The sequence below is a fragment of the Zea mays genome, chromosome 1 (genome assembly GCF_902167145.1).
Source record: "Zea mays cultivar B73 chromosome 1, Zm-B73-REFERENCE-NAM-5.0, whole genome shotgun sequence".
Lineage (NCBI taxonomy): Eukaryota > Viridiplantae > Streptophyta > Magnoliopsida > Poales > Poaceae > Zea > Zea mays.
In genome coordinates, this window is record NC_050096.1 from 253,772,217 (window position 1) to 253,788,655 (window position 16,439).

At 44.0% G+C, this 16,439-nt stretch overlaps 1 protein-coding gene across 1 annotated transcript; it reads right to left on the minus strand.

Moving 5' to 3' along the window:
* Nucleotides 1–14,426: 14,426 nt before the first annotated feature.
* LOC100281879 (chlorophyll a-b binding protein) lies at nt 14,427–15,708 on the minus strand. Its single transcript, NM_001154799.2, has 2 exons — nt 15,494–15,708; nt 14,427–15,401 (listed from the first exon to the last, which is right to left on the minus strand). Exons 1-2 carry the CDS (start codon nt 15,622–15,624, stop codon nt 14,750–14,752), a joined length of 783 nt encoding a protein of 260 aa, NP_001148271.1. The 5' UTR covers nt 15,625–15,708; the 3' UTR covers nt 14,427–14,749.
* Nucleotides 15,709–16,439: the final 731 nt, after the last annotated feature.

The window sequence follows — 16,439 nt, forward strand, 5'->3', positions numbered from 1 at the left end:
GAATAACCTTAACCACCTCGTGGTCATCCCACTTTTTGCTCCCGAGGTTGTGCACTTGATTCACCAAGGTCTTGAGCCGGTTGTACATATCTTGTGGCTCCTCCCCTTGGTGAAGACGGAAGCGACCGAGCTCCCCCTCGATCGTTTCCCGCTTGGTGATCTTGGTGAGTTCATCACCCTCGTGCGCCGTCTTGAGCACGTCCCAAACTTCCTTGGCGCTTTTTAGTCCTTGCACCTTGTTGTACTCCTCCCTACTTAGAGAGGCAAGGAGTATGGTTGTGGCTTGGGAGTTGAAGTGCTCGATTTGGGCCACCTCGTCCTCATCATAATCCTCATCCCCTACGGATGGTACCTGTGCTCCAAACTCAACAACATTCCATATACTTTTGTGGAGTGAGGTTAGATGAAATTTCATTAAATCACTCCACCTAGCATAATCTTCACCGTCAAAGGTTGGCGGTTTGCCTAATGGAACGAAAAGTAATGGAGTATGTCTAGAAGTACGAGGATAATGTAAGGGGATCTTACTAAACTTCTTGCGCTCATGGCGCTTAGAAGTTATGGAGGGCGCGTCGGAGCCGGAGGTAGAAGGTGATGAAGTGTCGGTCTCGTAGTAGACCACCTTCCTCATCTTCTTTATTTTGTCGTCACTCCGATGCGATTTGTGAGAAGAAGTCTTCTTCTCCTTCTTCTTCTCCTTGTTGCGGGACTCTCCCGATAGAGCTTTCTCGTTGCTTGTAGTGGGCATTTCGCTGGTCTCCATCTCTTTCTTGGCGTGATCTCCCGACATCACTTCGAGCGGTTAGGCTCTAATGAAGCACCGGGCTCTGATACCAATTGAAAGTCGCCTATAGGGGGGTGAATAGGGCGAAACTGAAATTCTCAAAAATGATCACAACTACAAGCCGGGTTAGGGTTAGAAATATAATCAAGTCCGCGAGAGAGGGTGGGTGCAAAACAAATCGCAAGCGAATAAGGAGTGTGACACGCGGATTTGTTTTACCGAGGTTCGGTTCTTGCAAACCTACTCCCCGTTGAGGTGGTCACGAAGACCGGGTCTCTTTCAACCCTTTCCCTCTCTCAAACGGTCCCTCGGACCGAGTGAGCTTTTCTTCTCAATCACTTGGAACACAAAGTTCCCACAAGGACCACCACAAGATTGGTGTCTCTTGCCTCAATTACAAGTGAGTTTGATCGCAATAAAGAATCAAAGAAAGAAGAAAGCAATCCAAGCGCAAGAGCTCGAAAGAACACAAGCAAATCTCTCTCACTAATCACTAGGGCGTTGTGTGGAGTTTGAAGAGGATTTGATCACTTAGGTGTGTCTAGAATTGAATGATAGAGCTCTTGTAAGTAGTTGAAGTAGGAAAACTTGGATTACTTGAATGTGGGGTGGTTGGGGGTATTTATAACCCCAACCACCCAACTAGCCGTTTGGTGGAGGCTGACTATCGCATGGTGCACCGGACAGTCCGGTGCACACCGGACACTGTCCGGTGCGCCAGCCACGTCACCAGGCCGTTGGGTTCCGACCGTTGGAGCTCTGACTGCTGGGCCCGCCTGGATGTCCGGTGGCACACCGGACATGCACTGTAGAGTGTCCGGTGTGCCACTTCGCGCGTGCCTGACTTCTGCGCGCTCTGGCGCGCATTTAATGCTTCAGCAGGTGACCGTTGGCGCGAAGTAGTCGTTGCCCCGCTGGCTCACCGGACAGTCCGGCGTACACCGGACATGTCCGGTGAATTATAGCGGAGCAAATTCCCGAAGCTGACGAGTTCACGAGTCGCTCTTCCTTGGGGCACCGGACACTGTCTGGTGTACACCGGACAGTCCGGTGAATTATAGCGGAGTGCCTTTGGATTTTCCCGAAGGTGAAGAGTTCAGCGTGAAGTCCCCTGGTGCACCGGACACTGTCCGGTGGTGCACCGGTCAGTCCGGTGCGCCAGACCAGGGCACACTTCGGTTATCCCTTGCTCTCTTTGTTGAACCCAATTTTTGGTCTTTTTATTGGCTAAGTGTGAGCCTTTGGCACCTGTATAACTTATGCACTAGAGCAAACTAGTTAGTCCAATTTATTTGTGTTGGGCAATTCAACCACCAAAATCATTTAGGAAATAGGTGTAAGCCTAATTCCCTTTCAATTGTTCTTGCCATGTCGATTAGCGTCCTGTTCTTCCTCTCTACCACACCATTTTGTTGTGGTGTGTAGGGAGCGGAGAACTCATGCTTGATGCCTTCCTCCTCCAGAAACTCTTCAATTTGAAGATTCTTGAACTCGGACCCATTGTCGCTTCTTATCTTCTTCACCTTTAGCTCAAACTCATTTTTAGCTCTCCTTAAGAAGCGCTTTAGGGTTCCTTGGGTTTCAGATTTGTCCTGCAAAAAGAATACCCAAGTGAATCGGGAAAAATCATCAACTATCACAAGACCATACTTACTTCCCCCAATGCTGAGATAGGCAACGGGACCGAAGAGATCCATGTGAAGAAGTTCCAGTGGTCTTGATGTCGTCATCACATTTTTGTTGTGATGAGTGCTTCCCACCTGTTTCCCTCCTTGGCATGCTGCACAAGGTCTGTCTTTTTCAAAACAAACATCGGTTAGTCTTAACATATGTTCTCCCTTTAGAAGTTTATGAAGGTTCTTTATCCCAACATTTGATAGACGGCAATGCCAAAACCAACCCATACTAGTCTTAGCAACTAAGCATGCATCTATATTGGCATTCTCTTTCGAAAAATCAACTAAATAGAGCTTGTCGTCTAATACACCCTTAAAAGCTAATGGACCATCACTCCTTCTAAAGACAGATACATCAACATTTGTAAACAAACAATTGTAGTCCATGTGGCACAATTGACTTACAGACAGAAGATTGTACCCGAGCGACTCTACTAAAAATACATTTGATATTGAGTGTTCGTTTGTGATGGCTATCTTGCCCAATCCTTTAACCTTGCCTTGGTTCCCATCTCCAAAGATAATTGTATCCTGGGAATCCCTGTTTTTGACGTAGGAGGTGAACATCTTCTTCTCCCCTGTCATGTGGTTTGTGCATCCACTGTCGATAATCCAGCTTGAGCCCCCGGATGCATAAACCTGCAAGGAATTTAAGCTTGGGTTTTAGGTACCCAACTCTTGTTGGGTCCTACAAGGTTAGTCACAACAGTTTTTAGAACCCATATGCAAGTCTTGTCTCCCTTGCATTTGAATCCCAATTTCCTAGCAACTACTTTTGCATTTTTGTATAAAAGTACAAAGGAAGCATTGCAAGCATGATAGACAGTAGTAGGACCATTACAAGTTTTCCTAGGCACATGAGACACAACATGATTACGCCTAGGCCTATTTCTACCATGTGCATAAGTAGAGCTTGATGCAAACATAGCATGTGAATCATGATAAATAGGTAAAGCAGCATGATTATAACTCCTATCATGATGAGGAACTTTCTTAACATGAGCATAAAGATAAGCATGGTTCTTTTGATCATGTGAAGAATATGAGGTACTAACCATAGGATCCTTCCCTTTCCCTTTGTTGAGATCGGAAGTCCTTTGGCTTGTTAAGTTCTTGGTTTCCTTTCAAAAACTAAGTCCATCCTTAATTGAGGGGTGTCTACCAACGGTGTAGGCATCCCTAGCAAATTTTAGTTTCTCATAATCATTTTTGCAAGTCTTAAGTTGATCATTAAGACTTGCAACATCATTATTTAATTTAGCAATAGTGGCAGCATGTTCATCAAAATCAACATCTTTACACCTATTGCAAATAACTACATGTTCCACACACGAATTAGTTGCTTTCTCTAGCTTAGCATTTAATTCATCATTTAAATTCTTTAAATTAGAGATAGATTCATGACAAGTAGACAACTCAGAGGGTAGCATTTCATTTCTCTTAATTTCTAGAGCAAGAGATTTTTGAACACTAATAAACTTATCATGTTCCTCATACAAAATATCTTCTTGCTTCTCTAGCAATCTATCCTTTTCATTAAGGGCATCAATTAATTCATTTATTTTGTCAACTTTAGTTCTATCTAATCCCTTAAACAAATCAGTGTAGTCTACTTCATCATCATATGACTCTTCATCACTAGAAGAAGTATACTTGGGAGTGTCCCGAATACATACCTTCTTCTCCTTAGCCATAAAGCACATATGGCGTTCGTTGGGGAAGAGCGAAGATTTGTTGAAAGCCGAGGCAGCTAGTCCTTCATCGTCGGAGTCGGATGAAGAACAGTCGGAGTCCCATTCCTTTCCAAGGTGCGCCTTGCCCTTCACTTTCCTATAGTTCTTCTTTTTCTCCTTCTTCCCATGCCTTTCTTGTGCCTGGTCATTTTCATTATCGAGACATTGAGCTATAAAGTGACCGGTCTTACCGTATTTAAAGCAGGAGCGCTTTCCCCTTGTTTTATTCTTGTTGGGGTATTCCTTGCGTCCTTTTAGTGCGATCTTGAAGCGCTTTATTATGAATGCCATCTCATCCTTGTTGAGCCCGTCAGCCTCCACTTGTGCTACCTTGCTCGGTAGCGCCTCCCTGCTGCTTGTTGCTTTGAGAGCAACGGGTTGCGACTCGTCGACGGGGAGTGGACCGTTCAAGGCATCATCCACGTATCGTGCCTCCTTCACCATCATGCGCCCGCTCACGAATTTTCCGAGGATTTTCCTCGGGTGTCATCTTGGTGTACCTGGGGTTCTCACGAATAAGATTCACAAGGTGGGGGTCAATAACTGTAAATGACCTGAGCATGAGTCAGACGACGTCATGATCCGTCCATCTTGTACTCCCGTAGCTTCGGATTTTGTTGACCAGGGTCTTGAGCCTGTTATAGGTCTGTGTTGGCTCCTCTCCCTTGATCATCGCGAACCTTCCCAACTCGCCTTCTACTAGTTCCATCTTTGTGATCATCATGGCATCATTACCCTCATGTGATATCTTGAGAGTATCCCAGATTTGCTTAGCGTTGTCCAAGCCGCTCACTTTATTGTACTCATCCCTGTAGAGAGATGCTAGCAAAACAGTAGTGTCTTGGGCATTTTTATGAATTTGTTCATTTATAAGCACATGATTATCAGTACTATCAAAATGCATCCCATTCTCTACAATTTCCCAAATACTAGGATGGAGAGAAAATAGATGACTACGCATTTTATGGCTCCAAAATGAGTAGTCCTCTCCATCAAAGTGTGGAGGTTTTCCAAGAGGAATAGAAAGTAGATGTGCATTTGAATTGTATAGGATGCGAGAATAATCAAACGAGTAATTTTGGTTAACCGTTTTTCATTTGGACGAGGAGTCTTCGTCGTCGTCATCCCTTGGCGAAGAGGAGGAGGCGTCGCTGTCATAGTAGATGATCTTCTTGATGCGCCTCTTCTTCTTCCCGTCCCTCTTAATTGTGACTCGAGCCTGAGTCAGTGGGCTTGTCGTCTCTTGGTTTATTGAAGAGGGACTCATTTTCCTTATCGTTGACCACCATCCCCTTACCCTTAGGATCCATCTCTTTGGGTGGTTAGTCCCTTAGATGAAGAGTACGGTTCTGATACCAATTGAGAGCACCTAGAGGGGGGGGTGAATAGGTGATCCTGCGAAATTCAACACTAAATAGCCAACACTTGGTTATGAAATGTTAGTGCAATTAAAACCAAGTTGCTAAGGTGTGAACTTTAGAAGAAAACCAATCAAAAGGAAGATGGACACAAGACATAGTGATTTATCCCGTGGTTCGGCCAATGCCTACTCCACGTTATGGTGACCTCCTTCGGTCAAGGATTGCACTCAATCCCTCTCAAGTGATCCAATGATCAACTTTGAGTACCACGGTTATCTTCTTCAGTAGTCTTTTCCCGTTTGCGAGGAATCTCCACAAGTTGGAGCCTCTCGCCCTTACAATGATGATCACACAAGAAGCACAGAAGCAAGGAAGGGAAAGCAACACAAACAAGACTCAATCCGCAGCACACACACACACAAGCCAAGACTTGAGCTCAAAACACGGCGCAGGGAGTTCGCAACTCAAACAGAGCTCAAATCACTAACACAACAATCCAAATGTGTGGAGGTAGAGTCTAGGAGTCTTAAGATGCTTAGAGGATGCTTTGTATTGTGCTCCATGCGCCTAGGGGTCCCTTTTATAGCCCTAAGGCAGCTAGCAGCCGTTGGAGATCAACTTGGAAGGCAAATCTTGCCTTCTATCGGGTGGTGCACCGGACAGTCCGGTGCACCACCGGACATGAACAGTACATGTCTGGTGCTCGATTTCCTTCCTAATCAAGCAAAGTCGATCGTTGGGCCTCGGGTCCGGTTGGCGCACCGGACACTGTCTGATGCACACCGGACAGTCCGGTGTGCCCAACCGACCGTTAGCGTGGGCCACACGTCGCCCGCTGATTGCATAGCCGACCGTTGGCCGCGAGCGTTGTTGGCTCATTGGACAGTCCGGTCCTTTCCTGAGAGCTGCCAATTCGCCGCTGGGCCAGCCTGAGCACCAGACAATGTCCGGTGCACCACCAGACAGTCCGGTGCGCCACAGGCTGGTGTTGGTTTGGCTGAACCGAGCCATTCTTTCTCCATCTCTTTTCCTCTTTCCTTGGCTGTGTCTCTAGCACTTAGATGAACATGTTAGCACCTTAAAACAATTTACTAAGTCTAGAAACATACCTTGTTCCATGATTTGCATCTTGGCACTTATAAACTTAAAACAATGTGTTGGGCATCTAATCACCAAAACAATTATAGAAATGGACCATGGGCACATTTCTCTTTCACTCTTCATCCCTCTACAAACAGTAACCAATAGCATGGAGTTCGATAAAGCTAGTAAGAATGGATACATTTCTCATTATACTTTATAAGATACGTTAAAAGCAGGTTTAAAAAAATAATTGTGCAAACACAGACTATTGTATATAAACCACAAAAAATAGACAAAAATGATAACCATCATAGATCAATTACCTGGCGATGTTATTAGTTTTGAGGTAGATTGTATTTTCAATCACTGTAGAATTATTAGAAATGGTGTAAATTTCTAACTAAACATTTAGCGCGTGTTTGGTTGCGGGACAGCCAGGACAAGGACGTCCCCTGGCGTCCTCTCTCGTCCCTCCAATTTTGAGGGAAAACTGGGGACAACACTGGAATAGTCCTATCACAATCCTTGACCATAAACCAAACAACCTTATTTGAGGGATCGTCCCATCCCATCCTGTCCTGTCATTGCAACCAAACGCATATGTTGAGATCACAACCTCTAAGAAAGACACCTCCAGTGCCATATAGTCCCTCTCGCTGAACTTGAAATAGTCTAATTTCTTGACTATTGAAAGGGAAATAGGCTTACACCTTTTCCTAAATGATTTTGGTGGTTGAATTGCCCAACACAAATAATTGGACTAACTAGTTTGCTCTAGATTATAAGTTTTACAGGTGCCAAAGGTTCAACACAAACCAATAAAAAGTCCAAGAAAGGGTTCAAATAAAAAGAGCAAAAGACAACCCAAAGGCAGCCCTGGTCTGGCACACCGGACAGTGTCCGGTGCACCAGGGAGCTCAACTCCAAACTTGCCACCTTCGGGAATTCGGGGAGGCCGCTCCGCATAATTCACCGGACTATCCGATGTAGCACCGGACTGTCCGGTGTGCCAAGCGGAGCAACGACTACAAGCGCCAACGGTCGTCTGCAACGCTACAGTGAACAGTGAACAGTGCAACTGCACGCGCAGAAGTCAGAGCAGGCACCAAAAGGCGCACCGGACAGTGAACAGTGACTGTCCGGTGGCCCCGTTGTCAGAAGCTCCAACGGTCGGAACCCAACAGCCTGGTGACGTGGCTGGCGCACCGGACTGTTCGGTGCGCCATACGACAGAAGCCCTCACCAACGGTCATTTTGGTGGTTGGGGCTATAAATACCCCCAACCACCACACTTCAATGCATCCAAGTTTTCAGCCATCAAACCTCATACAAGAGCTCTAGACTTCATTCCAAGACACAAACAAAGAGATCAAATCCTCTCCTAAGTCCAGAATCACTCCAAACAAATTAGTGACTAGAGAGAGAGACTTTTGTGTTCTTTTGAGCTCTTGCGCTTGGATCGCTTTTCTTCTTCCTCTATTCTTGTGTTCAACTCACTTGTAATCAAAACAAGAGACACCAAGTTGTGGTGGTCCTTGTAGTGGACTAAGTGTCCCATTTGATTGAAGAGAAAGGCTCACTCGGTCTAAGTGACCGTTTGAGAGAGGGAAAGGGTTGAAAGAGACCCGGTCTTTGTGACCACCTCAACGGGGAGTAGGTTTGCAAGAACCGAACCTCGGTAAAACAAATCACCGTGTTCATCCGCTTTATTTCTTTATTGATTTGTTTTCCCTCTCTTTCGGACTCAATTATATTTCTAACGCTAACCCCGGCTTGTAGTTGTGCTTAAAGTTTATAAATTTCAGATTTGCCCGGTACTTCATTAGAGCCTAACCGCTCGAAGTGATGTCGGGAGCATCCGCCATGAGGGAGATCGGGACCGGCAACAAGTCCACAAGCTCGGGGAGAACACATTCAAGGGAGTTCGCCCACAAGCACAAGGAGGAATCCTCTTCCTCCATCAAGTCCCAACGGAAGAGTGACAAGAAGAAGAAGATGAAGAAGGTAGTCTACTATGAGACCGACTCTTCGTCACCCTCCACCTCCGGTTTGGAATCGACATCTGCCACTTCTAAGCGCCATGAGCGCAAGAAGTATAGTGAGATGCCCCTTCGCTATCCTCGTATTTCAAAACGCCCTCCATTACTTTCTGTCCCATTAGGCAAACCACCTATGTTTGAAGGTGAAGATTATTCTATGTGGAGTGATAAAATGAGGCATCACCTAACCTCACTCTACAAAAACATATGGGATATTGTTGAGTATGGAGCGTAGGTACCAAAGAAAGGGGACAAGGATTATGATTCGGAGGAGGTCAAACAAATCCAACACTTCAACTCCCAAGCCACTACTATACTCCTCGCCTCTCTAAGTCGAGAGGAGTATAATAAGGTACAAGGGTTGAAGAGTGCAAAGGAGATTTGGGACGTGCTCAAGACCGCACACGAGGGAGACGAGGTGACCAAGATCACCAAGAGGGAAATGATCGAGGGGGAGCTCGGTCGCTTTATGCTCAACCAAGGGGAGGAGCCACAAGCCATGTACAACCGGCTCAAAACCTTGGTGAACCAAGTGCGCAACCTCGGGAGCACCAAATGGGATGACCATGAAATGGTCAAGGTTATTCTTAGATCACTTGTTTTTCTTAACCCTACTCAAGTTCAATTAATTCGTTGTGATCCAAGATGTAAACTAATGTCTCCCGAGGAAGTGATAGGAAAATTTGTGAGCTTTGAATTGATGATCAAAGGCTCCAAGAAAATCATCGAGCAAGGCGCCACCTCTACATCCGAGGTGCAACCCGTCGCCTTCAAAGCGACAGAGGAGAAGAAGGAAGAGTCTACATCAAGTAGGCTCCCCATTGACGCCTCCAAGCTCAACAATGAGGAAATGGATTTAATCATCAAAAGCTTTCGCCAAATCCTCAAGCAAAGGAAGGGGAAAGATTAAGGTTTGCTACAAGTGTGGTAAGCCTGGTCATTTCATTGCTAAATGTCCATTATCAAGTGATAGTGACAGGGGCGACGACAAGAAGGGGAGAAGGAAGGAAAAGAAGAGGTACTACAAGAAGAAGGGCGGCGATGCCCATGTTTGCCGGGAGTGGGACTCCGACGAGAGCTCCACCGACTCCTCCTCCAATAAGGACGCCGCAAACATCACCGTCACCAAAGGCCTTCTCTTCCCCAACGTTGGCCACAAGTGCCTCATGGCAAAGGACGGCAAAAAGAAGAAGGTAAAATTGGAGCTTCCACTAAGTATGCAACTTCTAGTGATGAGGCTAGCTCTAGTGTTAATGAGGATAATTTGCTCACCCTTTTTGCCAACTTAAACATGCAACAAAAAGAAAAATTGAATGAATTGATTAGTGTTATTCATGACAAGGATGAACTCTTGGATACCCAAGAGGACTTCCTTATTAAGGAAAACAAAAAGCATGTTAAAGTTAAAAATGCTTATGCTCAGGAAATAGAAAAATGTGAAAAATTAACTAGTGAGCTAAGCACTTGCCATAACACTATTTCCAACCTTAGATTTGAAAATGATAAATTGATTGCTAAGGTTGAGAAATTAAATGATAATGATGATTCTCTTGTCAACCTTAGAAATGATAATGCCAAATTAATTGCTAAGATTGATAAGTTGAATGCATCTCTCTCTAGCCTTAAAATTGAGAATGAAAAATTAATAGCTAAGGTGAAAGATTTAAATGTTTGCAATGTTTCTATTTCCAATCTTAGAGATGAGAATGCTATTTTACATGCTAAGATTGTTGAATTAAATACTTGCAAACCCTCTACATCTACCGTTGAGCATGTTACTATTTGCACTAGATGTAGAGACATTAATGTTGATGCTATTCATGATCACCTAGCTTTAATTAAGAAACAAAATGATCACATAGCTCAACTTAGTTCCAAAATTAATGAGCATGACTTAGAAAATGAGAAATTTAAATTTGCTAGAAGCATGCTCTATAGTGGGAGACGCCGTAGGATTAAGGATGGCATTGGCTTCCAAAAGTGAGACAACGTCAAGCTTAATGCCCCTAAAAGATTGTCTAACTTTGTTAAGGGCAAAGCTCCCATGGCTCAGGATAACGAGGGTTACATTTTATACCCTGCCGGTTATCCCGAGCACAAAATTAGGAGAATTCACTCTAAGAAGTCTCACTCTGGCTCTCATCATGCTTTTATGTATAAGAGTGAGGCATCTAGTTCTAGGCAATCAACCCACGCTAAATTGCCTAAGAAGAAAACTCCTATTGCATCAAATGAACCTAACATTTCATTTAAGACTTTTGATGCATCATATGTTTTAACTAACAAATCAGGCAAAGTAGTTGCCAAATATGTTGGGGGCAAACACAAGGGGTCAAAGACTTGTGTTTGGGTACCCAAGGTGCTTGTTTCTAATGTGAAAGGACCCAAGACCATTTGGGTACCTAAGAACAAGGCCTAAAATTGTTTTGTAGGTTTATGCATCCGGGGGCTCAAGTTGGATCATTGATAGCGGGTGCACAAACCACATGACATGGGAGAAAAGGATGTTCTCCTCCTACGAGAAAAACCATGATCCCCAAAGAGCTATCACATTCGGGGATGGAAATCAAGGTTTGGTCAAAGGATTGGGTAAAATTGCTATATCTCCTGACCATTCTATTACCAATGTTTTTCTTGTAGACTCTTTAGATTACAATTTGCTTTCTGTTTCTCAATTATGTAAAATGGGCTACAACTGTCTTTTTACAGATTTAGGTGTTACTGTCTTTAGAAGAAGTGATGATTCAGTAGCATTTAAGGGAGTGTTAGAGGGTCAGCTATACTTAGTTGATTTTAATAGAGCTGAACTCGACACTTGCTTAATTGCTAAGACTAACATGGATTGGCTATGGCATCGCCGACTAGCCCATGTTGGGATGAAGAATCTTCATAAGCTTCTAAAGGGAGAGCACATTTTGGGACTAACCAATGTTCATTTTGAGAAAGACAGGGTTTGTACCGCATGTCAAGCAGGGAAGCAAGTTGGTGTTCATCATCCACACAATAACATCATGACGACCGACAGGTCGCTTGAGCTACTCCACATAGACCTATTTGGCCCGATAGCTTACATAAGCATCGACGGGAGTAAGTATTGTCTTGTTATTATGGATGATTATTCTCGCTTCACTTGGGTGTTCTTTTTGCAGGAAAAATCTCAAACCCAAGAGACTTTAAAGGGATTCTTGAGACGGGTTCAAAACGAGTTCGGCTTTAGGATCAAAAAGATTAGAAGCGACAATGGGACGGAGTTCAAGAACTCACAAATTGAAGGCTTTCTTGAGGATGAGGGCATCAAGCATGAGTTCTCTTCTCCCTACACGCCACAACAAAATGGTGTAGTGGAAAAGGAAGAATAGAACTCTACTTGACATGGCGAGAACCATGCTTGATGAGTACAAAACTTCGGACCGGTTTTGGGCAAAAATGTAGTCTTTCCAATTTGCATTAAAAGAAGGTTTTTCAATTGGTATCTTATTTTTGATAGAATTTTCAAATTGGTATAACCCCTTTCAAAATTAATATCCAAAACCCTCTTGAACACTAAGAGGAGAATTTCATTGAAGGGGAGTTTTGTTTAGTCAAAGGAAAAGCATTTGAAACAGGGAGAGAAAATTTCAAATCTTGATATCATATTCATTTACCTTTGACTATTTGCAAAAAGACTTTGAAAAGAATTTACAAAAGAATTTGCAAAAACAAAACAAGTGGTGCAAGCGTGGTCCAAAATATTAAATATGAAGAAAGCATCCATGCATATCTTATGAAATGTATATTGGTTTAATTCCAAGTAACCTTTGTACTTACATCATGCAAACTAGTTCAATTCCACCAATAAATTACTAGCTATTGCATGTATATTGGTTTTATCACCTGGCCATTCCTTCCCCCAATAAATTACTAGCTATTGCATGTTACTATATGTTACTATCATTAATTAATGGCATTATGTACCATATTGATATTATATGTTCATGTTCTACGACACTTCTCTGTATTATGAACTCTTGACATCTTTTCCTTGTAATGCAATTCACTTGTTACATGATCAAATTCAATTTTAGTTTTTATATACTCATCAAATTCAGTTTTAGTTTTTATATACTCATCAAATTCAGTTTTAGTTTTATATACTCATCAAATTCTATTTTAATTTGTATATACTCATCAAATTCAATTTCAATTTTATATACACATTTTGATCCATCACTTGTGCCCCCTGCTTCAGCACTATACCAAAATCTTGTTCTTGCTCCTGAGACATCCATGAAGCCTAATAACCACTTGAAACAAAGCTGTCATGGATGAAGTAAAAAAGAAAAATTAAACAATGCCAAGAAGGCATTATAAAGAGAACAAATGTAATAGACAAGTTGAGATCATGAGAACCAACTTTTCTGCCAGATTTCTAGCCATTCCAAACTAGTGTTTTAGAGCTGTTTCAAAGCTACAAAAAAATTGCTAGGCTACAGATTCCATGCCTTATACCATAGCTGCTAGTTCTAGGATGGTTGAATCTGATAGGGCCAGATTGTTCAGCCAGTCACCAAAATATATCTAAAAACAAGAACATGGTACCTTGGCATATTTGGGATGCAGAAGCTGACTCTTTGTTTCTCACATGCAGATCGGATGGTAAGATGATGGCTAGATGTGGCTAGAGTTACTGAAGAGCTAAGAAGGTCTAGACCAGTTGGACAACAGACGTCGATGTTTAGATGATGAAATGTTAGAGCCTATAAATATATTGTTGTTGTTTTGATTTCGAGTGTTGTTTCTATACATTAGTCTTTGTCTCTTCCGAATGTTGTTTCTGAGGTCTCAACATCAGTTTTTGATTCCTTCATAAATGCGACGGCGTTGCTTTAAGGCCATATCAAACCGCTTTAGTTTTGACGATGAAACAAATATTTGTTTCTATTTTAGAAAAAGAAGCAATCTGGACGCTGAAGTGTTGTTGTTTACTGTATAGGCTAACCGTACAAGAAGTGTTGATGTTCTTTACTGTATGGGCTAACCGAACAAGAAAAAAGGAGGCAGGGAATTAAATCACACAGGGAAAAAGTGACGGCAGGGATCCACTCAAACCACGATTGGATTAATTCCACTTGGTGATTATAACCACACCTTCCGAACATGGCCTAAGGGGTTACTCAGATGGACTAAACTAAACTTTAGTTCATATTTTGGATGTTAAATAGAAAGTCTAAACATGAATTAATCATGGTCTAACAAAATTTAGTAGACGTTAGTTGATGAGTAGGACTTATTAGAAAAAATAAAATTTTAACTAATGCATATTAAGGTCATGTTTGTTTCATTTCTAGATTATATAAGCTGGATAGAAGGTTAGGAAAATAAAATATTATATCGAGACTATAAATAAATTGAAATAAGTTAATCTCTCGTCTTAAAATAATAGTAGTTTTAATTCTAAATTTTTATGTTTATATTCAGGTATATGATTATGAATATATATATATATATAATTGTATGAATCTAGTAAAAAGATAAAACGAATTTTAATTCGAGATGGAGAGATCGGAGTAACAATGAACTAAACTTTAGACCGGTGATCGCTCTAACATACTAAGATGGCGGCCACCGCTAGACACGATAAGCCACCACGACGATGACAGCAGAGAGCTGTGCGCTACTGTACTTGATATTTTCGCAACATATTCCTCGTCCCAGCACTGTATACACGCGTCAATTCAGCTCGGCAATCCATCATGGATTCATGTTACTGCTCTAGAAAGGATCAATGGTCGATCGATGGAGTGATGTTGATCGATTCAAAAATGAATGGCACAGGCCATCGATAGATTGATTCATCCACTGATGACGATACATGCGTCTGTGCTTAGTTTACATCGACCGCTTACAGCAGGCAGCCATTGACATTGATTGATGAGCACACATCGATCATGAGCATACGCCGGCTGGTGCAACTACTACACGCCTACGATCTGAACAAGTAGAGTACAGAGAAGACCACACTGTTCACTCGACGGACGGACGAACGAATGGATGGATCTGATGGTAGTACACATGTACGGCGTTGCTCAGTCAGTTAGTTGCCGGGGACGAAGTTCGTGGCGTATGCCCAGGCGTTGTTGGCGACGGGGTCGGCGACGTGGTCGAAGAGGTTCTCGATGGGGCCCTTGCCGGTGACGATGGCCTGCACGAAGAAGCCGAACATGGAGAACATGGCAAGGCGGCCGTTCTTGAGCTCCTTCACCTTGAGCTCGGCGGCGGTGTCCGGGTCGTCGGCGAGGCCCAGCGGGTCGAAGGCGCCGCCGGGGTACACCTTGTCGAGCCCTTCCCCGAGCGGGCCGCCGCCGACGCGGTAGCCCTCGACGAAGCCCATGAGCACCACCTGGCACGCCCAGATGGCCAGGATGCTCTGTGCGTGCACCAGGTTGGGGTTCCCCAGGTAGTCCAGCCCGCCCTCCGAGAAGATCTGCGCGCCGGCCTTGAACCACACCGCCTCGCCGAACTTGACGCCGTTCTTGGCCAGGATCTCCGGGAACACGCAGCCCAGCGCGCCCAGCATCGCCCACCGGGAGTGGATCACCTCCAGCTCCCGGTTGCGCGCGAATGTCTCCGGGTCGGCCGAGAGGCCCGCGGTGTCCCACCCGTAGTCGCCGGGGAACTCGCCGGTCAGGTACGACGGCGTCTGCTCGGAGAACGGGCCAAGATACTTGGGGCGATCAGGGCCGTACCTGCAGCAGGCAGCCAGCACGCACGTCAGTTCTCACTTCCCGAGCGAGCTGATTGACACAAGGGAAGCATGCGGAGAGCAGAAGGCACGTACCATATGCTCTGGGGAACGCTCTTGACGGTGCGGCGCATGGTGATGCGGCCGCCGGCATCGACGCCGGCGGCGCGGGAGACCAGGGCCTGCCCGAGGAAGCTGGTGGTCTGGTGCAGCGCCGACGCGGCCATCGTCGTTCTGTGTGTCCGTCCGGTGACCACGGCGCGGCACAGTGGTCAGTCAGAAGTGGGTTTGTTGGTCTTGCTGGTGGGAATGGCCTGGTGCGGCGGGGAGATCTTTATACGACGGCTCAAGGGCTCAACGGTGCGGGGCGCGACTAGTGGACGCCCGGCGCGCCACGTCCGCGCCCAGGCCATTGGCTGCCGCTGCGCCTCTGGATATCGCGCGTCGGGGCGCCCAATGGCCGGCGGCCAGGTGGAGGCAAAGATCGCCCCGCCCAAATCCATCCAACGCTATCTATCCCGACCACAAATAGCTCAGGCATCATCACAGTCGTCGTACTAGCCGTTATATTATAGCTGATAATTTACATAAATATTTCAAACTTTATACAGATCTAATTTAAAATTCTCATTATATTACTGTTTAGCTCAGACATAAATATTTCAAAATATATGTATATGTTAATTTAGCTAAGAAAAAGTATTTGTAAAAATTAAATATCATTATATTACTGTTTGCTAAGTGTTTCTAAAAAATATATGAAAAAATTAATCTAGTTAGGGTTAGTTTGGAAACACTATTTTCTCAAGGAAAATTAGTTCATTTTCCTTTGGGAAAATGGAGTTCCCAAAATCCACAGTATTTGAGTATTTTTATAACGAATAGTTTGGAAACTCCATTTTTAAGGTATTTACATTTTCTCAAAGAAAATTAGTTTATTTTCCCTTGTAAAATGGTAATCTATGGAGAAATAGAATTGCCAAACTAGCCCTAATAGTGTTATTTAGCTCTAGTAAGAAAAATTAACCTCGGGAGATAAAAA

Excerpts from the sequence above, each read along its gene's own strand:
- LOC100281879 (NM_001154799.2), bottom strand. The coding sequence starts at position 15,624 with ATGGCCGCGTCGGCGCTGCACCAGACCACCAGCTTCCTCGGGCAGGCC. Across the intron at positions 15,402-15,493 it reads AGCGTTCCCCAGAGCATATG|GTACGGCCCTGATCGCCCCA; the intron begins GTACGTGCCTTC and ends TGCCTGCTGCAG.